This window comes from Trifolium pratense, linkage group LG7, assembly GCF_020283565.1.
Source record: "Trifolium pratense cultivar HEN17-A07 linkage group LG7, ARS_RC_1.1, whole genome shotgun sequence".
Taxonomy (NCBI): domain Eukaryota; kingdom Viridiplantae; phylum Streptophyta; class Magnoliopsida; order Fabales; family Fabaceae; genus Trifolium; species Trifolium pratense.
Genome location: NC_060065.1, coordinates 9,033,011 through 9,055,999, shown reverse-complemented (window position 1 = coordinate 9,055,999; position 22,989 = coordinate 9,033,011). Strand labels below are relative to the sequence as shown.

Below are 22,989 nucleotides of genomic sequence, written 5' to 3'. Positions count from 1 at the left end.
TTCTTTTTTATGTTTATATTCTTCATCTCTCTTTCTATTCATGTTATTTCTCTATTAGGTTTAGACATCCCTGTGTTATTTGCAATGATGTCATCCTTTAGCTCTGTAAGTCTAAATGTAACTGCAGGTGGAATTGTTGAGAACAGGTGCTTCATTAAACCTACTAGTGACAACCTTGATATAGGTTGGAAGTGGAATTCTTATAAAGACAGCAGCAGGAAAACAATTATTTGTGATTTTTGTTTTCATCCTTCCTCTAGAGGAATAACAAGAGCAAAGAAGCATCGGTTGAGGAGTTATGATAAAAAGAAAGCTGTTGTAAATGCCTTTATGTCTGAGGTGATTAATATGAATGAGGTGGACGAAAGTGGTATGGATGAAATATTTAATACCCAGGCAGGAAAAAGACCTGCAACTGCAGTTGCCAAGAAGAAGAGTAGTAACGTTAAAGGTTTGATGGATGCACATCTGCTTGAAAATCCAGAAGTATCTCTCAAGAAGACGCAATCAATGGCTAAGCAAACACCAATCAAAGATTCTGGTGACAACAAAGCAAGGGTTTTAGCTAAAAGCAAAAAAAGGTAGGGGATATTGTGGCCGATGGCCGTCTGATTAATCAGACTGCCTTGATCTGATAAGGGGAGAAGCACGTTGGGCCATTTGTTAAAGCTAAAAGGTCAGGATGGCGCGGGTACACGCTTCTGTCGTAGGCGTATGTACCTAGTCCCTATAAATACCCAAAAAACTCAAATTTGCTCATTTTCCATTCATTTTCCCTCTCTCTTCTTCTCTCTGTAATCCAAAAACCCGAAAACTCTCTCCTCTCTCTTCTTTCACCTTCAACAATGAGCTTTTGTATTCATTTTTTTTTTGTTAATTAAGTTTCACTAAATCATGCTTAGAAAAACATATATTGTTACAAATGTTCATCACATTTCTTGATAGTGCTCTCAAGTTTAAACAAAATAAACAACATTCATAAGTATTTTAATGTCATTTTTTTCAAAATCAATCTCTTAAACAAAGTGTTTGAATCATCTACTTTTCGTTATAGTTGCATGATTTTTGCTCTAACTTGATGCACCTTAAATAGATGTATTGCTTGAGCAAGCCCTTAAACAAAGTGATTGAATCCTCTACTCTTTCTTTTTTTTTTGTAAAATTTTTGTGTAAAAATTTATGTTGTTTATGTTTTTCAATCTTGTTTGTGAGAGATAGAGGAATAAAAAGAGATAAGTAGTGGTGGTGGTGGTGGTGGTTTTGGGGAAGAATATGAAGATTTAAGGTGATGTTAGTTGTGAAAGAGAAAAACAATTGTTGTGATTTAATGTGATGTAGGTTGTGAAAGAGCGAGAAAATTGATGTGTGTGGTGTGTGTGGGTGAGAGTGAGGGTGGTGGATGAAAGGTTAAGCTAGTGTGTGTATTTGATGGATTGAAAGTGATTTATATAGAGTGTTTGAAAGTGAAGAGGATAAATGGATGCTAAGTGAAGTTTTTAAAACCAATGAAATTCTTACACTTGCAATGCAATGAGGATATGAGAAACATAGCAAATGGTATTATGCAAAACCATGGATGAATAGTAGAAAATGAAGTAGAAGCACTACACTTGTCACTTGATTAGGGTGTCATTTGGTATGAAGAAGATATATGTGGCCAATGCATGCAAGATGGAGGTTCCAAAAGCTTCTTGAGTGATCATCAAGACACAATTGTCACATGAACATTGTACTTATTACATCACACATGACATAAGGCACTAAGTGCAAAGATCATGGCACACTTGTCATATCACTATTGGACTACACATGATAGGCCCACACATGCTTAAAGGTGTCGAGAGATAGTTGATCATGATGGATTAGGGTTCTTAAATGAGTTAGGACTTCCAATGACATCATGCATGATGTCATCCAATTAGGGTTGCAACTGCTATAGTAAGTAAATAAGTAAAGATTATAATATAGATTCATTATAAGAAAAGAAGCAAGCTAGAGCACCAAAGATTACAAGACTTGGTTTTTGTGAAGTACAACCAAGCAGCACTTAAAGTACGCTTTGAAAGTAGTGATTAACTGATCTTATTCTCCTCAATAATATTGATGAATGCTATGAATGGCCGGAACAAAATGAAGATAAAAATGGATCATTGGAGAATGAATTGGTCTTTGGAGATCGATGATGGCTTGACTTGGGGTGATGTTGGTGATGCAAATTGGTGTACAACATTTAATAAAAGTTACCTAACTAACTATCAATTTTCTAATGTAAAATAACTAAATGTTAAAGATTTTTTGTCCAAAGTGAAAATATGCGCATTGTTAATTTACACCTTAATATTTTTAGTTGGTTGTAAATTAGCAACTCCATATATATATATATATATATATATATATATATAACAAAAAATGGTTAAAATATTAGTAATTTCTTAGTTTTTTTTATTTATGTTTAACACAACATTCAGCTCTTTTTTTGTTTTTTTGTTAAATATGGGAAATTTGGAATAATGATACATTGAAACTAATACGCACGTCGAAACTAGCAAAAAATATTGGAATAATGAAACTTGAAACACATGTCAAAACAATCAAACACAGTAAAATATCATCAATGCGGGGATAGCTCAGTTGGGAGAGCGTCAGACTGAAGATCTGAAGGTCGCGTGTTCGATCCACGCTCACCGCAAAATATCACTTTTTTTTTTTTAATTTTCTCTTCTTCATTATTTATTTATTTTTTCTTTTCCGGAAAACATTTTTGTGCGTTGTTTCTACTCACTCCACTTTCTTTGTTTTGGTGAATACTCACTCCACTTTCATCAACAAGCAAAGTATAGCAAACTGCTACCAAAACCGATCAAAATCATGGAAAACTCATCGAACCCTAACAATGTCAAAACCCAACGCCCCATCGAAGACGAAGACATCGACGAACAAGAAGACGAAGAGGAAGAAGAAGAAGAAGACGATCTCCCCCAATCCCCATTGGCCCGTTTACGAGAGCAGAAATTCAAGCTTGAAACCCTTTCCCGACGACTCTCATCGGAGCTAGTCCCAATCCGAGTCCACGACGTCATAATTCGCGGAAACACGATAACCAAAGATTGGGTGATTGAAGCAGAAATCAAGGGAATCGAAGATGTATCCACTATGCAGGAACTCATTCGCGCCTCTGAAATCGCACTCGCTAGGCTTCAGAATCTCGGGGTTTTTGAATCTAGTAAGCTTAGTCTTGAGCCTGGGCCGGTCGAATTGCCTAACACTGCCAATGTTGTTATTGACATTGTTGAAGCTGCTAACAAAATTTCTGGTGAATTTGGTGTTTATACCAAACCTGCGGTACAATCTCATTCTAATTTTTTCCCCATTTGATAATGATATTGCTCTAGATTCATTCCAAGTGGGTCACGTCAATGCTATTTCAGACATTGTAAAGAATTTTGTAGTTGTTTGTTAATGAGTCATGATAGTTATATGAGAATGATGGAGGTAGTAGATTTTCATTTCTGATTACACCAGATATGACACGACACTCACACGTTGACACCGATAATAATTTGAGAAAAGGACACAATTCAATGTAATTGTGTCCGACACTAGGTCATGCATGCCTAATCCAAGGAGTATCCATGCTTTATAATCACAACCCTTAAATTTAAGGAGTAATATAATGTTTATGTTCTTGATAGTTATTATTAAGACACTGTTAATAATTTAAGCTTCTGTTAAGTGTTTGCATTAATTTTGAGAAAGGGACAGCAAAGACTAGGGGTTGGTTCTATATAGTCATTCTTGGGGAGCTTTTGGCTTTGCAGTTTGCAGCTAAAGTGTCACTTTCTATTAATTTTGTGGATAAGAAATCATGATTTTTAGTCTTACTTGTAATTGGGATTGCTAGTACCAGCATATGATTATTAGTTTTCAATTTAATCTCCACTTGTTATTTACACAAACTATTGGCTTGGTTAAATTGTTGAAAAGAACCCATTCTTCCCGCCCTTGGGGTTTGGGGGGTTAGTGTCATATTTTAGTATGAGCTTTGATGAATTGGCTTACAACTCTATTTGGAGGTGTTACATACACTTACACATATAATGCCTTGCTTTTTGAGAATTAAGTGTTTAAGGGAATCAGACGTATCTGCTTCAAGGCCTCTTAATGCTAGCTTTTATACCGTTGCAGCAAAACAAACAGATGTGTTTTATTGTATGGATGAATGTTCACATATATAATCTTTTTCCCATGATAGATTAGAACATTTTTGATCCAATCCTTGTTCTGTTGGAAGCTGTATATTTTATCTGCTGAGTACTTTTCTGTTGGAAGCCGTATATTTTATCTGCTGAGTACTTGTTGGTCTTAATGTTCTAATTTATTCTCAATTTGGAATTTTGGCAATGCTTTTGTAGACTAGTTCTTGGACTGCTGAAGGTACTCTTAAGTACAAAAACTTGTTGGGTTATGGTGATCTATGGGATGCTTCTTTGGCTTACGGCGCCAACCAAGCAACAGAGGTGAGTCTAGGGCTATATGCTCCTCGACTTAAAGGAACTTCAAATCCCGTTGTAGCACGACTGTCCATGCTTTCCCAAGATTGGCAAGAGTTTTCTTCATACAAAGAGCAATTGTTGGGCATGTCTCTTGGCTTAATCTCAACAAAGCACCATGATTTGGCATACACTCTTGGATGGCGTACCTTAACAGATCCATTACAAATGGCATCCAGGTCCGTAAGGAGGCAGCTTGGGCATGGTTTGCTATCATCTTTGAAGTATACATTTAAAATTGATAGGAGAAACTCACCAATTAGGCCTACAAAAGGACATGCTTTTGTTTCTACCACTCACCTTGGTGGCCTTACACCAGATAACCGGAGCTTGCGGTTTCTGCGTCAGGTGCAATTAAATCCTTTTCTTGTTCTTCAATTAGTCTGCTGTAATGTTTCTTTTTATAAGAATTCTAATCTTCTGCAATGTAATTGTATGTATCCTGAATAAAACATAATAATATTTTTGTCAAGTTAGTGATAATTGAAATAGCTTTGTGAGTGCTGGAATTTTCAAATCGATGCAGACCCAATTCTCTCAATAAAATTAATTACGTTAAGGATTACTCTAGATTTGCTGAGCACGGGCAGATTCCATCTCCTTGGACACTTGTAAAACCTAGCATAAAATCGGACTGGCGCCTCTAAAGTTAGCAAATCACTTTAGAGTTTAAAGTGAGTAATATCAACCATTAATTAGCAAATCAAAAGTCGATATTGTAAGTAAATCATAACAAATCACGAGTTTGATAAAATAGCAACCCTTCAGTTGTCACTTTTACACTTTAGTCACTTTATAGCATCCAAATCCCAGAAAATATGTAGTAATTTACATCTTTTCCTATCTATCTTGACATCATTAAATTTTAATTTTGTTGGTTGTATAAAGAGTAGAGGACTAGAGGTACTTGTTTCACTCGGGTGGGGTCTTTCTATGCAATAAGAGGACACATTTGTTTTTCATGAGCAGGATGCTCATGTGTCGAACAGTATTTTTGTTTATTCCTAATATTCAGAAGATGTTGGCGCCAGCGCATGAGTGACTGCTTATGGTGTTCTAGGCTTCTGCTTCTTTAGTTGGGGCTATATATCTCTTGGGTAATTGCAGAATTCATATTTTTAAAACTTTGGTTATCTATAATAGTATAATGTAGTTTTGTCACAGTCTGTCTTGAAATTAATAACCTTTCTAAAATTGTGACCCAAATTCATCAAATCAAAATTAAATGGAAAAAATCTCTTGAAATTGGAAGTGATTTTGATTATGGTAATTGCTAAACACTGGGGGAATGGAGTGTGTGTGTGTGTGTGTGTGTGTTATTCATGACATAATAAGTTATTACTGGAGTAACCCTCATGCATTCTTAAGTATTTTCTTTTATGCTCTTTGGTTTTATTATATTTTTTCTGGACTAACTTGTCTGACACTTTTTTATGCAGGAGTTTGATCTTCGGTTTGCTGTCCCCTTTGGGTTTTATAATACAGCACTGAACCTAGGGATTTCTGCTGGTGCTGTTTTTCCATGGGGACAAGATTTCATGAACAGACCATCTCCCCTTCCTGAACGGTTTTATTTGGGCGGTGATTTCTCTCCAGTTTGCACCCTTGGCGGGTCAATGACATTGTGGGGATTTAGAACTAGGGGATTAGGTCCAGCTGAACCACGAAGACAAAGCAGAGATGTATTCAATGATGAAAGTAATGATCCCTCTACATGGGACTTCGTTGGAGGAGATCTTGCTGTTACTGCTTTTGCAGACCTCTCTTTTGATCTTCCAATTAGGTGGTTAAGAGAACACGGGATCCATGGCCATGTTTTTGCTGGTGCTGGGAATACTGCTAAATTAACTCAGAATGAATATAAGCACTTCTCTCCTCGGAGGTTCTTAGAATCCGTTCGAACATCAGTGGGATGTGGATTTGTCATTCCTACTAGACTTTTCCGCCTAGAGGTTAGCTTATACTTTGATTTCTTTACATTTAATTAGGCAGGTGGTCAAGCTACCCTTTGGTTTTAGGTATGGGGTGGTTGAATTCAGGGTATTTACTCTTAATGTTTATTTGCTATGTTTGGACATTGGGATAGTTGCACATTTTTTCTCCTTTTATTCTCCTGAAGTTTTGGTTTCAACCGAGCTCTTAATGTTTGCCCATAAAATAATCTCCACCAAAATGTGATCCAACGTTTGAATTTGTTGTGAAGCACGCACCCTAGTGGTGTTTGTGTATTATACCATTTTGATTTTATGTACTAATAATTTAGGTAAACAACCAGTTGTGCTTTAAAGGTCTCTCAAAGTATTGATCTCTTTTCTGATGTTTCCCTTTCCTGATCTCCCTCCTCGATTGATATTTATTTTTTCTATCAAGACTTTCTATGATTTCTTCACTAATATACTTCTCACTGTTTCAGGCTAACTACTACTACATACTCAGGCAGAATGAACATGATCGTGGCAAAACTGGATTTAGGTTCAGCTTCTCAGCTCCTTCATAGAGGCTGGTTCACAACCCAAGATTCTTTTCATTCTATTGTAGCTCTCAAGCACTAAACATTTTTGCTGTCTGTCACCGGATGACTAGTTATTTTCATTTCCTTGTCATTTAAAATCCAGACCAAAAATCAAGAAAATGCATTGTTTTAGATTTGGGGATTTATAGGGATTGGTTTTTTTGAATAGATATTACCTCGTGGGGGTCATAAGTGAGAGTCATAAGATGTAGCTGATGTTCATTGCATGGAAGAAGCAAGCAAAATTCAAAATTTATGCACCCATGTACTTGCTACCTTAGAAGGCCTTTAGTGGCACTGAGAACTCTCAAACTTTGTTTGTTCAGCTTAAATTGCAAATAACCCGTAACATTGGTTGAGTTCATCGTGTTGCATATATTGCTGTGTATTATCTTCCAAATGATAAAATGCTAAGTTGGCTTTATGCTAGTTATACTTGTATGTTTAATGGGTGCCTGAAGCTTTTTGCAAAGTTTTTAGTGACTAAAGTTTGACTCTGTTAATATACTCTTATACTGATAAAAAAAATATATCTGAGCCTCGTACCAGAGGTATCAGCATAATCAGGATCCGAGCCTCCTACAAAAAATATACTCAATCTCAAACTTGAGCTGCCTCTGCAGGATCTGAACTCAACCCAATTCCAAAAGGGTGCAGACGAGGTAGTATCATTCAGTTGGCTCTTCTTGTCCTTGGGGAAAATAGGCAATTATTTATTCCAAAAGGATGAAGCACATAAAAGGATTGGATCGCTCTGTAAATTTAAACATGTTCCTTAAATATGCATCAAACGACGATAAACACAACGGGTGATTTTTGGTGTGTCATGATATATAAGAGATATTATGGTCTCTTTTTTTTTTCTTTCTGTTTTTTGCTTAAATTCACGTGATATTATGACATATTTTTAATTAAGTGAAAGTTATTTCTATTTTGTCAAGTTATCTGGTGGCTAAAATTTAACTTTTTAAAGTGGATAAGTGATAATATCAGAGTTCGAACTTTAATACCTACATATTACGTATAATATTTTTATCAACTAAGCTATATAATATAACTCACTCCTCAATATATTTTAACTTCATTTTACATAATATATCTTAACAATAAACACTAATTATTTATTTAATTTAACTTGCTACTAGAATTTGGGCTTATACCCTCTTTGTAAAAACAAAAACTTGCTCTTTGAAAATGTTTTGCCAATTTGTCATTTTTATACGCAAGACATACCATTGGAGAAATATGAATATGTATGATTCTTACAAAATTTACTTTTTAATTCATTGAATTATTAATGTACTCACTAATCTATATCATAGACTATAAGTATATATCAATTATTCTATGAATGTAAAAAATAATATTTTTTTTCTATTACAAATGCCACAAAAATATGAATATGAAATGAAAAATACAAAATAAGATTATCCAATCCAAAAAGGGGGAATAGAGGAAATTAGAGCCACAACTAACATACAACGCAGCATGGAAAATCATTCACGGCTAACACCCACTCTCTGTTCCTCCTTCTTGGTATATCCTCCTAGCATCTTCTCCTGATTCTTCAATCTCAATAATATCCAAATTCTCATCTTCATCAAACCCCTTCTTAATTTCTCATTCATTACTATTTTCATTCATTCATTCATTTACTAACTCACAAGTCACAACACAGTCTTTAATCAAACCATGCTTCACTCCACTTCACTTCTTCACCATAATAACTATCGCTTCCTTTTCTCTTTCCGTTCAAAACCTTCACTTCTAGATTCACAATCTCAATCTCAATCACAATCTCTCTCTTTCTCTAAATCATTATCATCATCATCATCATCATCATCATCATCATCATCATCATCATCATGTTGCCGCGTGGCGCGTATTTCTACAGAAACATTGGAGTTATCGCCACCGCCACCTGGTTTCAATTTCCGCCGCGAAATTTCCAGACTCACCGCGCTCCGGGAGAAGCTCTCCGGATGTGATACTCTCCAAGAGAAGCTTCGAATAATTGACGCCGATTACAGAGTTAGACGTTTCTTCGGTTCCTCCTCCGGCAACCGGAATGCTGGACTAGCTAGGGTTTTATCGGTGTTACGATTGGAATCCGATAAATTGTTTTTGATCAAGTGTTTGGTTGCTGCGGGTCAAGAGCATGTGTTGTGTTTGGATGAAACGGTACCGGAGATGGAGTCGCCGGCTTCTGGTTCTGTGAAGAGTGCGTTTTATGCTCTGGCGAAGATGATTGAGAAATTGGAGTCCAATAACGGAAATTCTGGTGCTGGTTTTGGGAAGACGAAGATGGGGATGGGGATGGCTTTGGCGGATCATGAAATTCGCGACTTGAATAAGTTGTTAGAGACGTTGGCACAAATTGAGTGTTTCTATGATTGCATTGGAGGAGTTATTGGGTCAGTTTCTTCATTTTCTACTGTTTTCTTATTTTGGAGGGAATGAAATTTGTTTCTCTTTCATTAGATTTCCTTTTTTAAAATTAATTACTAATTAACAGTAGTTTAGGATTATAAAAGTACAGAACATAAATATTTTAAATATCAACTCTGTTAGTTTCACTCCAATTATGTGGGAACCAGGGTTTTAAATAGTGGTAAGTAATGGTTGCAGTTATGTTGCAATCCTTGATATCACAGAGAATTGCTGTCAAATGTGGTTGATGCGGCAACATAAAATGCCATTATATCGCGGCCTTGAATGTGGGCTCGGGCTTTTATTTAAAACCCGGAACATAAATTGGGTTGGTTTATAATCCAACCCCCAATAGTGGAAGAGGGAAATGACATGGTTTTGCATTAAATAAAGTTTCATGTTCAACTCGAATGAGTTGAAAAAATAAATAAAGAGCTTTGTCTCCATTAAGTGTTAGTGAATTCACCATTTGAGATAGAATAGTCAGTTTCAAAGGGAATTTAAAATACAAGAGGAAGTTTCCTGTTCATTTCCCACTATTATGTGTCATCAAAACGAAGTGAAGTCTTCTTATTAATATCTGAGCTTTTATCAGTCAGACAATATATATTACTTCACGGAGAAGTTGTACTTTGCATGTTATGAATCGGGTCCAGTAAGTATAAGTGTTCAATATGCATCTGCTCATCTGTTTGCTCAAATTAATACGTTGCAGTTATCAGATTACGGTTCTAGAACTTATCGTCCAACAATTGGTTGACCAGAAGAATACAAACTGGTCTCAGCACATGCATGAAGTGAAAGAACGCCAAATTTTGGGAATTGATGCACCAACTGGGCTTGACCTTTCTGAAAATACAGAGTATGCATCACATGCAGCTCTATGGGGTATAGAGGTTGTTATAATTGCATTACCTGGTTCATAATTTGCATTTAATTACACATGCTTCATAGGGAATAATAAGATCTTGTCCTTCTAGGGTTTGCCAGACCTAGGTGAAATTTATCCTTTGGGAGGCTCTGCAGACAGACTTGATTTAGTTGATCCTAACACCGGTGAATGCCTGCCTGCTGCAATGCTGCCGTTTTGTGGGAGGACTTTGTTGGAAGGCCTTATAAGAGATCTTCAGGTATTAGATATGCAATTATCAAACACATAATGGCACTTCATATGCTCAATACTTTACAATAAAAACAAGACAAGATTAATAATAGTTTATGATGGGAAGTAAATTATCTAATTCCGCTGTTTCACATTTCAAGGCTAGAGAATTCTTGTACTTCAAGTTATATGGGGAACAATGTATCACTCCTGTTGCAATAATGACAAGTTCAGCAAAGAACAACCACAAACATATCACTTCCCTGTGCGAAAGACTCTCATGGTTTGGAAGAGGTCGATCAACTTTCCAACTTTTTGAGCAGGTTTTATATAAATCTATACAATTGCTTCTCAGAAAGGATAATGTTATTTTGACAATATCTAAATATCTAATTTGTGAATTGGCAGCCTCTTGTTCCGGTTATTGGTGCAGAAGATGGGCAGTGGTTGGTCACTAAACCATTCAGTCCCTTGAGCAAGCCTGGTGGTCATGGTGTCATATGGAAACTTGCTCATGATAAAGGCATCTTCAAATGGTTTTCTTCTCAAGGAAGAAAAGGTGCAACTGTGCGCCAAGTCAGGTCTGTCATTATTGATATCTCAAGTGTTTGCTTTTTTAGTTTTCTAGTTATTAGAGAATTTTGTTTTTAAAAATCAGTGATACTGTTGGCCTTGCAGTAATGTTGTGGCAGCTACAGATGTAACCCTCCTGGCATTAGCAGGGATCGGTTTGCGTCAAGGAAAGGTAGGAGTTGTTTTAATTGATAATTCATTCTTTTCTGTTCAGTCACAAAGCTGACAGGGATGAAAAATATTATACAAATGAATAAATAAATAATGTGTTATCATCTTTAATTATAATTCCTTGCCTTCTATGTTAAAAAAATTCCTTTTGTATGAGATTTGGGTAAAGCAATAAATATAATGGATGATTTGCATCATGTGGCATTATTCCTAATTATTAATTTTGCATGCTTGAAGAACTTTAATATTATGTTTGGATTAGAGGAAATAAATGACTGAAGTGGGGCAAAATGAAAATAATGTTATGATACTAGGTTTCACTGAACATGATGGACTTATGGCCGGTCTGGTGTGTGAACTGTTGAATCTGTCGAATTGGGTTAAGTACTATTCGAACCAGCTAGAACATCTCAAACCAGGCTGATCGGTTCAACACAGCCCTGGGTCAATTTGGTATATTTGTTAAAAAAATCCAGTTAGTCCAGCAGAAACTGAACCTGCATGCCTAATTATGAGGGCTGCATGTTAAACCACTACGCAAAACTTCTCATTTGGTTGCACTAATTTTAAGATATACACTTAAACTAATTACAAAAAAAATCAGATTGGCTGCTAAAAACATGTATTATATGATATGAAAGATATTATAATTTTAAAAAGTTTAGAACATGGACTCGCAGACACACACAACCGGTTCAACACGGACTCATTACTTTAACTAAGTTGATGATTAAGTTGAGTTTAATACCTTTACCTATTGGAATGCATTTCATTCCTTTTTTCCCCCTTTCCAATTTGGAGGAAATGGCATTGAACTAACATTATATTTATTACTAAAAACATGTAGTATGTTTATTTAATTACATTTTGTTCCATCCCATTCCGTTGTGCATTACACCCTGGAATATCCAAACCTATCCTAAGAAAAATGAATGTGCAATCTGTAAAATTTATTCAACAAAACAGTCTGAAATTATAAGTTGAATAAGATTGACTGCACTAATTAACTGTGCCTGTATAACAGAAACTGGGGTTTGCATCCTGTGAGCGTATCTCAGGTGCAACAGAAGGAATTAATGTGCTTATGGAGAAGAAAAGTCCAGATGGAAACTGGGAATATGGTGTTACTTGCATTGAATACACTGAATTTGACAAGTTTGGGATTACTGATGGATCTCTTGTTCCAAAAAGGTACATGATTTTCATGTACTTGTTTTATTTCAATATTTCATCCATCTCATGAAACGTGATTTCAACTTTCATCATCTAAGCTGAATAAAAACATTCATCTTTGGTTTCAAAATTCTCTGATATATTTGCACATCTTCAAATTATATGGAACATACAAGCTATAGTATTCTTCCAGTGAGACATGTATAAATGAATAACTTTGATGTTAAGAATACAGTATCCCGGAACTTGTGTTAATAACTTAATATTGAGAATGGTATACATCTTACAAACCAGCATCCTCATTCCTCAGTAATGGTTACCGTCTCTCAAGAGAAGCAGAACTATATATTTCATTTGAATATCATAGGTCTTTATAAGATTAACATAACAGAAGAGTGCTAGTCATTTGTAGTCATGAACTAGAGATAGTTTCCTAGATAAGCATAATTAACAATCGGACTATAATAATCGAAATCCAACCTCCAAAGATGATTGACTTGCCTAGCTGGAGCCTTTGTTAGCGTTTCTTCTAATCTTATCCGTTGAGAACGGGTACTTGTTTTTGTTTGCTCAAGGGCAGTGCCAGTTTGTTTGATGATGAAGGTTTCAATTTATTAGATCAGAAATCTTTTTATTATTTCTGTCTTTTAAGCTTTCTAATTCGGAAACATAACCCAGATTCAACTTTATTTTCTACAATCAAGTTTGCAGGCAGAGTTTCCAGCCAATACAAACATCTTATATGTTGATTTACCATCTGCGGAAAAAGTTGGATCAAGTAAGAATGTGAATAGTATACCAGGAATGGTGTTAAATACAAGAAAGCCAATAGTCTATGTAGATCAGTTTGGAAGACAGTGTAGGTATGCATTTTCCCTATAAATTCCTCGTTGCAATTATGTTAGTTTTATTGGTTTTATTGATTAAATTGGCATTAACTGAAAATATGTTTTATCCGAAAAAACTTGTTCCGAATTTCAAAGTAGGGATGCATGTTTAATCACAGCAATAGCTACTTTATACAGCAACAATAACTACAGAGTAGGTATTTCTGATTTTGGATAAATGACAACCACAAGTTCAAACTAATGGGTTTCTTTCATGGCTTAAAAATAAAAACCATCCTTACATTCTCTTCAATAATTATCTGGTATCCTTTTCATTACTTAGTGGTGTTTGGTTAGGGTAGATTTACAATTTCTTTTCCGTATACTTCACAGATTCTCTAAGTGACTTTTGGATAGAACTCAGGAATTTCAGTAAAGGAAACTGTATATTATTTGATCGAAAATTGACGAGCCAAGCTCTACAATGCAGAAAACTCCTAGACCAGAGCAAGATTGCTCCTACAGCAGAGAGAATACTTTCGTAACTGACTCTTAACTTTCTGCATATCTCCTACTCTCCCTCCCCTTTTCTTTTATAACAGAATATCCCTCCTAAAAATAAGGAGAATTGTAACCAACTCTTATTCCCTTAGCTTCTACAGCCTTCTAGAAAGTGTGTGTATGATTTGGGCCCAACCATTGGGTCATCACAATTCACAAGTATAAGACCCTAGTGTTCTATCACTTTTTCCTATGAAATGAAATGTTAACACTGTATATATTGCTCATCACTTTTTTACTTTGATTTTCCAGTGTCTCTGGTGGCAGACTGGAGTGCACAATGCAAAATATTGCAGACAATTATTTCAATTCATATTCAAATAGGTGCTATAATGGTGTGGAAGGTATGTGCTTGTTTCATCTGAAAAAACTTATCCATCCTTTCAAACTTGATTGAGCTTGACAAAACCCTGATATATTTATGAGCAGATAAGCTAGATACATTTATTGTATATAATGAACGGAGAAGGGTTACATCATCTGCTAAGAAAAAAAGAAGACATGGATACAAGTCTTTACGCCAGGTTTGACTTCCTAAATAGGTGTGGAGTATCTTTTTATGTCTGGGATGCCTAAGCACTGATACATATGATATTACATCGTGTTGATTCCATTTTAAGCTCCATACAGTCCTTGTGTACTCTTATATCATCTTTTTAACCACATTTTCCCGAGGTTTGCACTAGATATTTCCCAGGATACCTGGACAAATGCTCACTTAACAGTTATTATTGAAGAGTATCCTAATCCTACTGCTGTGTCCTAGCACCATATTGAAAGTTGGAGAACCACACTTGATGTTATTTGAATTATTAGGATAGGATTGCTTTTACTTTCCCCAAATATTTACCTAGACAAAACTTGCAATTTATTTCTTGAATGTTTTAGTGACAGTTACTCTTATTGTAAATATCTATTTGGCATTCATATGCAGACACCCGATGGTGCTCTATTGGATATTTTAAGAAACGCTCATGATCTTCTTTCCCCATGTGATATAAAACTTCCTGAGGTAAAGATCTGCATATCATTGTATTTTATCTATAAATTAATTCACGTTTATTTGGTTGGGTATAATTCCATATTACAGTAAGATATTTAGATATTGCTGAACGTTTGTATATTTTAAGTTCATTCAGTAATGCATACAAGTTTTTAAACGGTGGATAATTATCTTTATTGCTACAGTCAGTTATTTATGTTATGTTTTCTCTCTGTGACAGATTGGAGCTGATGGGAACTACGTCGATTCCGGACCACCATTTCTTATCCTTCTTCATCCTGCTCTTGGTCCACTTTGGGAAGTCACCAGACAAAAAGTAACATTATATATTATGTTATTTTTCATTGTTTGTTTAACAATAATTTCATGATCTTCAACCATATTATTCATATAAATATAAAATTATGAAAATTTAATTGAGTTTAATTTGTAAATGTGTTGTGTCTTTTTCAAACATTTGATTTCAAGCTTTACTTATAAGTTGGTCAAAACAAGTACCCCTGATATGTTCACTAAACGAGCAATCTGAGATATTTTTCCTGTTAATGATATTGTATTTGGCATGATTAATTAAATAGGTTGTGCTTCCGATCCCCATCTGTAAAGTGTTGTAACACGCACGACATGACACAAATGTAAACATTTTTTTTATAAAATCCTCTTCCTACAACTATTTGGATGTAGTCCTTTCATTAATGCTATTTGGTTAAAAGTTAAAACACGACAGTTGACAGTATTATGTGAGTGAGTTGTGTTGATCATCATTTATAGAAACAAAGGATTCCAATTATTGTGTTATTCTTTGTTGTTATCAGTTTTATGGTGGTTCCATATCAGAGGGTTCTGAGTTACAAGTAGAAGTTGCAGAGTTCTTTTGGAGGAATGTTCAGGTTCTATTTCTCAAGTAGATTTGTTAATTTATGGTATGGTGTTGCTAAGATAGTGGGCTGATGTTTGTGTCTTGACCCTTTATTCCAGCTCAATGGAAGCCTGGTCATAATAGCTGAAAATGTTATGGGCTCAATGCAGATTGATGAGAGTGGTGAACCCATACTACATCATGGGCAAAGGTACTGTGCTGGCCTATATCAATAATAACTGCCCTGATCCTGTATTCTCTTGATTTTTCCTTCTGATTCAATCATTCGGGAAAAGTTATTTTAATTGCGAGCTCCTTGTTACTTTGCTAGGTGTGGAAGATGTAAATTGCAGAATGTCAAGGTGTTGAATGAGGGAATTGATTGGAGGCATGGTGGAAACGTGTATTGGAAACATGATGTGCAAAGGTCTGAGGTGTTGCAGATCATACTGCATGGAAATGCTGAATTTGAAGCTACTGATGTTGTCTTACAGGTTAAATTTAGTTCATATTTATCTTCTTTTTAAAATTTTAGATGCATGTCTTATGTACAAAACCATACACATTGGGTTTGACTGTTTGTGCCCAAGTTATCAGAAAGAATTGTCATTTGACCTACAAATTTGCTAATTGATATATATGTGCATGGTAAGATGGCCAAACCATATTATCATCTCTAAAACACATTATCTTTTAGTCACGGACCACTTTATTTTCTAAATTTTGACATGAAGTATTCCCTCCTAGTAGGGTTCATCAAAACTCACTAGGTTACAATTTTTTTAACCATCCACCAACCCAGTCAACGTTCGTCACTCTTTTAATTAGATTACCTCAAAATAAATAATATAAATTTGCTTGTTAATTCTTTTTGATTTTTCATACAATATAAGCTAAAAAACTAATACACTAATTTTCATTTTATTTTTCCGATACAGGGAAACCATGTATTTGAAGTTCCAGATGGTTACAAACTGAAAATAATGCCAGGAAGCACAGGTCTAAGTCTTAACCTTTAGAATTTTATTTGACTTGGTTGTTTTAATTGCCCAAATAATATGCGTGGTAGTTTTCTTGTCATGATTATTATGAGAAAGCTAATTATGTTAACTTGGTCTCTGTTTTTTTGCTGCCAAGTCATGGAAAGTTGCTGATTAAGTACAACTGTTGCATTAATTCAGGTTTAGCAATCCAGTTGGATCCGATTGAACAGGGAATGATGGAGAGTGGAAGCTGGCACTGGGATTACAAGATAGAAGGTTCTCACATTAAACTAGAATTAGCAGAATCATAGACCATTAACCACAGAAGACGTCTACTGCGTGAATCATGGTTCACAGTTGATGTTGGTGCTCATCTATAATAATTGCGACTACCATTGTGACAGGTTCAACAGAAGTTAAACCTTTGTGACGTTAGCTTGTTTTAGACTTTTGTTGTAATATGTTTGTAAAATCTCTTCCATCTTATTATCTTCTAGTTTTTCTTTTCCTGTAATTATTATATATTGGATTAATTCAGTGTAACTATCATTGTAAAATTGAGAGGAATGTAAGCAAAGAATACATTTCATTAATTGCAGGCCTCTTTTATCATTATTATTTATCAAACAAGGGATGCTTTGCTTTGAGGTCCATCAAATATCCACAAGCTTATGTCACTTGATCATTATTATTTATCTACTGATACCTCGAATGTCATTTGAATATATAAATTTTTTGTAGGCTCAGGAATTATGCTCTACAATGTATCAACTGCACTTTCATGCACACCATAGAAGTGGTAAAAGCAACCTAAAGATAGAGGTATCAGTAGATAAATAGAGTTTAAAATCTAGACACTGCTTTAGATTATGATCTACTTTGGTAATTTCGGTTTCTTGAAAATTCCAATATGCATTTCCCGAAGTAACCCTAACCAGCAATTATTGGATGTAAAACTGCAAGTATAGTTGTATTGTATTGTATACCTTTCATTCACAAATATGCAGCTCTGCATCTATAATGCTATGATTACATTAAACACACCTTGCTATTTAACAGAATGATGAGGCTGTGACTGTGAGCAGCAGCACCTATTGAGCAACTGAAGTAGTGCATTCTTTGAGCCCTCAAAGAATCATCAACAATCAAGCTTTGAAGATAAGGGAATACAATGAGGGTTTGCTATTGACGCCTTGCCACAACTTCACCTTCATCTTTGCACAATCCCGGTAAGAGAGTTACTGAATTTTCCTTCTCTTTGGCTGATCCATTTAAGAATTATTCATATGGAATAGACCTAGCCTAGCCTCAGCTATAGTTCTTCTAATATTATACATGATTTGGACAAACAATATAATGTATGTTCGGATTCGATGTGAGTTTAACAAAATCATGTTGAACACCATGATTTTGTTAAACCCATCATGATAAAACATGTGCATAGACATTTGTTTGTCTTATTTTTTTTATCAAACCAACATGGATTTAATCATTGTCCAAGTTGTGAAAATTAAAATGACCGAGCTTCTATTATTTATAAAATATTTTGATATTTTAGACAATTTTTAAATGTCAATTTTCTCTGGAGTGCAAAACTTATCCTAAAATATTCAGGAGCTTATTTTCAGTTTTATTATTATTACTTTTAGAGACTAATGTGATTGATTAAAAAATAAAAGAGACTATGTGAGTCGAATTTTCCGTGCGGTCATGCAGTCATGCAGTCAGTCACTTTATAGTCGTCCGATCAAAATCGGATGATCATGATTTAACAACGATATTTCACGATCGGACGGCTATCAAGTGACTGGACTGAAAATTTGAATGCACCTAAGCCAATTGCACTTTTCAAATACCAAAATATCTATATATCCCATCAGTTAACTTCTTGTGGCCATACCTCATAAATAACCTATCCCTGCGAAAGGATAATTAGCTTTTATTTTTTTTAGAATATTTCTTTCCTCAACCAATCAAAATATCCCATATTTATTCCTGAACTATCATGTCTGACTTGAAAACTATCCACACACACGACCCACGCATTTTCCACATGAATCAATTATTTGCACCTAACTGTACACTCCATTTTAAATGAAAGATAAAGGCAAAAAAGGTGAATTTTTAGTTGCCTTTGAATTTAGTCGGTACCGGTGAGGGCGTTTGTTTCACGGTATAAAAAGTTAAATCCAGGAATAAGTTTCCTAGGAATATCTATCCCAGGAATAAATTTCCTTAAAAGGTGTTTGGGTAGAATTGTTAGTTACCAGGAATCTTTATTTTACATTCTTAAAAATAATTAATATATTTTATTTTTAATATATATTTTGACAGTTATATTTTTTTAAAAGGTGATATAATGTGTAAGTTAGTGGGGGTACCCACTATTTTTACACTAACCGCTCAAATTACTTGGGAATAAAAGTTTCCCACCTCAATTAGGGGGGATTAGAAAGCAAGGAACCATAGACAAAAATGATTTCCCGGGTATAATTATTTCCCAGGAACAATTTTTATTTCCATCGTAACAAACATGGGAATTATTATTTCCATCTTAAGATTCCCAGGAATATATTTATAATCTCTGAAACAAACGCCCCCTAGGTAAAATAATTTATTTTAGGGGTTACACTCCCCTCTCCTAAGGTTTATTAACATGACACTAACATTTCTAATCCAAAAAAAAAAAAAAATGACACTAACATATCTCTAGTTTTAAACCTAGCACTAACCTCCTCCGAGTTCCTATTAAATAGACAATCACCTCCCTTCTCCACTAACACTATCTATTTTTCCGTTAATCTCCAAATTTGTTTTCATGAGTGTAAAATTCCAATCCCGATCAACTAGACTAGGGGGCGATACAATATATCCTCTACTGATTGAAGCCACAAATATCACCAATTACAAAATTAATGGATTACTTCAAGCAGATAAGCAATTGAACAAATACTATTAGTCCCAGATTTGCTAAATGACAATATAACTGATATTGCTAAGCAGTAATAACAGTAATAGCCACCCATGATGGTCACCAATTGAGTTGCAGAACTGATACTACATAGTAGAAAATCGTCATATTAACTCATTATGGCTCTTAAAAATCATAGCACCTACAACTAGTATAAACCAACTAGTAAAAACCAACGAAATTTGAGCAGCAAAAATCAATTAATAAGTCAAGATCATCTACTGATATAGAAAGTTGTTGTCTACTCATATTTAAAATCGTAGTAGTAAGTAGTAAAATATTTGGACCTTTAAACAAATTGAATCTCTCACATTTACGTCAAGAAAATCTAATTGAGATGAAAGAATTCATTTTATGCCTCACAGGTTCTTCAACAAAAAAATAGCTAATAATAAACTGTAGTAAAAGCTTCATACTTTAAAATACCGAAATTTGCTATTGTTTATGGTTTTGTTTTTCTCCAGCTCTTTGTAAACTTTTACAGTCTACCTCGGTACGTTTTGTGCTGAGGAGGCTGTTTATGTTAATATATCTCATTTTGGCTTGTTAAAAAAAAAAAAATCGTAAAAGCTTAGAAGACAGCGTTGGCCCATGCAGGTCCCATACTCCCATACCTTCTGCTACCTCTGCGTTACTAACAAGATGGTGAAATTAGCTAGACACGCAATTGCTTACGAATAGATGCATGTTTAAAGAGATCAGATTTTGATGTAATTCATATACAATTTTTATATAATAAAGCCGATTATTTAAAATAAAAATCAATTATGTTGTTTTTGTTTAAATTTTATAAAATATTATAACATAGTTTGACACAAATATAGATACTTTAGTCTTTAAGCATGTGGTTATGGTTTAATCTGACTAGTGCAATATGTAAAAAATCAAATCGGATACCAAATTGGCAAGACCTCTATAAGTCATAATTCAATTGTTTAACGCTCAATTTATCCAAAAATGTTGAGACTGACTGTTCACCAATCACCACCATTCACGGTTTAACTGATTAATCCGTCCGTTCATTTTTCAAAGAGTTGTGTTATTTGAAAATTAAAATATAGACATTATATATTATACCATATATGTTTATCTTTATCTTATTTTATCTTCCACAACTTGCATTTCAAAAATACACATAAAGGATGCCCCTCATAAAGGAACATATATATAATTATATTTATGAGCACAAAGGATAGCAACAAACATATATAGAAAAGTGTACAAAAGTAAAATGAAAGGCATGAAGGGTTATGAGCCACGTTCAAGCTCATCTTGTGCAGCGTGCAAGTTACTCAAAAGAAGATGCATACCCAATTGCATATTTGCACCATACTTTCATTCTAACGAGTGCAAGAAATTTGCCAAGGTTCACAAAGTATTTGGGGCAAGCAATGTTAGCAAGATACTCATTGAAGTGCCAGAAAAACAGAGAGAAGACACTGTGAATTCTTTAGCTTATGAAGCAGAGGCAAGGCTTAGAGACCCAGTTTATGGATGCATTGGTTCCATAGCTCTGTTGCAAAGGAAAATGATGGAACTTCAACATGATTTGGCTATTGCTAAGGACCGTCTTGCTCGTTGTCGTGCTGTTGCTGCTGCTACAACTGTCGCAACAACTCCTTTTGTTGATAGTTTGCATTCTCATGTTAGTTTGCCTCCATTTCCTGAGTTTTACACTTCTAGTGATCTCAATGATATCTTCTGCCATGGCTCTTCTTCGCAATTATCGGGTCAAAATGAAACGGTGGATGATTTCAATCAAATTCCATATATATTTTGATCTTATGGAATGGTTTCTTTTCATTTGTTTAATTGTCCATGTATATGCTAATAAATATGAACTTCATGATTAGGAATGAAAATAAAAAAGTATTGTTGTGTGTTAATACTTAACTTCCATGGTTCCTATAATTGTTATAGGAGATAAGAACTGCTGGAAAATATTGGTTTTTTGGCCTTTTAGGTTTCATTGTTGTTATTTTGCAATATGATTTTTCATTGTTGGTGCATCCTGAATCCTAACCGTGAAATTGTGCTAATAAAAATGCATGTTGTGATATATTTCCTTTCTACAAATTCTGATAATCTAAACTTTTCTTTGGTTATAGCCAGTACTCTATTTTTTTTTTCTTTCTCAACCTTCTGATTCTCAAAGGAACTAGGTAGGTATGATAATTTGGAAATCTACCGGAAGATAAATCTGATCAAGTATTGTCCCCATTGCTACAACCTAGTGGTTGGATGCGTGGATGTTTTATGTAGGTGGATAGCAGGTTTCCATCCTTTTCCCTCCATGTGAGCCACTAGGCCCCTCATTTATAATAATAATAATAATTCTTTCATCCGGAACAGAATTGGTTGATTCTGACGGTAAGGTTTGAGGTTATGGTGGCAAATGTACATGCAAAGCATGTTAACACTCCAACCCTCAAGACAATATATGATCAAGATAGAGTGAAAGTGAAAAGTGATTAAATTTTACATTGGCGCGAAAGCCTTCATGTTTATATAGAGGGAACCATTATAGCCGTCAGTGTGATAACCGCGGTAGAATGTGGAGGGCCGTTGAGATCAAATCTAACGGTCTTGGATAGTGGGGAAGCATGGATTCGTTGTGGCAGAATCACAAGACTTGCAGTGTACTACATAAGTGATCTTGGACCTTTTCGTCGGAGTGGCATGAAATGAGACTAAACTTGTGGTAATTGGGCCGTTTGTATTGAGTCTTTAGTTCTGGAAAATAAAAATATGTGACTAAGTATTGTTCCGTTAATATTTGAATTCATATTCTCGCAAACAATTAGTCCATAATTAAAGTTTATCAACCACTTGAAATAAACCACTTGATTACAAATACATTATTTTCTACGACTTGAGATGCATAAGAAAAAACCCAAGTGAATTGAATTTAGATCATCTTCTAGTGTTGAGGGATTGGTGATGGAGATTGGAAACCATAGTATTGAATGGCACTACCTATAAGTGTGAGACACCATTGCGCACAAAGAAAGCAACACTACTATAATTGATTATTGCACGATTGCTACTCACAATATAGTGGGTCCATTAATTGTACTGTTTCAATGCAACATGGAGTACCCATTATGATTTTCCCTCCAAATAACCAACCCCACCAATGGCCCTTGAGATTTATATCACTATGGGAATCCAAAGAATAACGCCAAGACACCGAAAGTTTTTTAAGTTTGTTTGGGGTATGTACATTTTGAGATAGTAACATAACATGACATATAATGTGACCCAAAAGAATATG

The 22,989-nt window shown here is 34.8% G+C and overlaps 3 protein-coding genes and 1 non-coding gene across 5 annotated transcripts; all 4 read left to right on the top strand.

Annotated features, from left to right (window-relative positions):
* Positions 1-2,616: 2,616 nt before the first annotated feature.
* Positions 2,617-2,689, top strand: TRNAF-GAA. Its single transcript has one exon. It is a non-coding gene; the product is annotated as a tRNA-Phe (tRNA).
* A 66-nt stretch (positions 2,690-2,755) lies between these two features.
* Positions 2,756-7,426, top strand: LOC123894803 (sorting and assembly machinery component 50 homolog). Its single transcript, XM_045944878.1, has 4 exons — positions 2,756-3,342; positions 4,413-4,898; positions 5,990-6,502; positions 6,964-7,426. Exons 1-4 carry the CDS (start codon positions 2,869-2,871, stop codon positions 7,045-7,047), a joined length of 1,557 nt encoding a protein of 518 aa, XP_045800834.1. The 5' UTR covers positions 2,756-2,868; the 3' UTR covers positions 7,048-7,426.
* A 1,038-nt stretch (positions 7,427-8,464) lies between these two features.
* On the top strand, positions 8,465-17,371 carry LOC123894801 (UTP--glucose-1-phosphate uridylyltransferase 3, chloroplastic). 2 transcript variants are annotated; one of them, XM_045944876.1, is made up of 18 exons: positions 8,516-8,882; positions 8,913-9,476; positions 10,208-10,388; positions 10,473-10,622; positions 10,756-10,917; positions 11,003-11,175; positions 11,273-11,339; positions 12,363-12,529; positions 13,216-13,374; positions 14,152-14,243; positions 14,329-14,423; positions 14,834-14,911; positions 15,123-15,218; positions 15,718-15,792; positions 15,881-15,972; positions 16,093-16,255; positions 16,700-16,760; positions 16,943-17,371. In XM_045944876.1, the coding sequence occupies exons 1-18, from the start codon at positions 8,755-8,757 to the stop codon at positions 17,053-17,055; spliced, it is 2,616 nt and encodes an 871-aa protein (XP_045800832.1). In that variant the 5' UTR covers positions 8,516-8,754; the 3' UTR covers positions 17,056-17,371. The 2 variants fall into 2 exon arrangements, with proteins under 2 accessions (XP_045800831.1, XP_045800832.1); XM_045944875.1 differs by having other exon boundaries at positions 8,465-9,476.
* Positions 17,372-20,521: 3,150 nt separating this feature from the next.
* Positions 20,522-21,776, top strand: LOC123894802 (LOB domain-containing protein 21-like). The gene has a single exon (XM_045944877.1). The coding sequence runs from the start codon at positions 20,947-20,949 to the stop codon at positions 21,493-21,495; it is 549 nt and encodes a 182-aa protein (XP_045800833.1). The 5' UTR covers positions 20,522-20,946; the 3' UTR covers positions 21,496-21,776.
* The last annotated feature ends 1,213 nt before the right edge of the window (positions 21,777-22,989 follow it).

What these genes read in the sequence shown, in the direction of transcription:
- LOC123894803 (XM_045944878.1), top strand. Translation starts at nt 2,869, where the DNA reads ATGGAAAACTCATCGAACCCTAACAATGTCAAAACCCAACGCCCCATC. An exon ending in GTGTTTATACCAAACCTGCG is followed by an intron (nt 3,343 to 4,412) that starts GTACAATCTCAT and finishes ATGCTTTTGTAG; the next exon opens with ACTAGTTCTTGGACTGCTGA. An exon ending in GCTTGCGGTTTCTGCGTCAG is followed by an intron (nt 4,899 to 5,989) that starts GTGCAATTAAAT and finishes TTTTTTATGCAG; the next exon opens with GAGTTTGATCTTCGGTTTGC.
- LOC123894801 (XM_045944875.1), top strand. Translation starts at nt 8,755, where the DNA reads ATGCTTCACTCCACTTCACTTCTTCACCATAATAACTATCGCTTCCTT. An exon ending in CAGCTCTATGGGGTATAGAG is followed by an intron (nt 10,389 to 10,472) that starts GTTGTTATAATT and finishes TTGTCCTTCTAG; the next exon opens with GGTTTGCCAGACCTAGGTGA. An exon ending in GATACAAGTCTTTACGCCAG is followed by an intron (nt 14,424 to 14,833) that starts GTTTGACTTCCT and finishes ATTCATATGCAG; the next exon opens with ACACCCGATGGTGCTCTATT.
- LOC123894802 (XM_045944877.1), top strand. Translation starts at nt 20,947, where the DNA reads ATGAAAGGCATGAAGGGTTATGAGCCACGTTCAAGCTCATCTTGTGCA.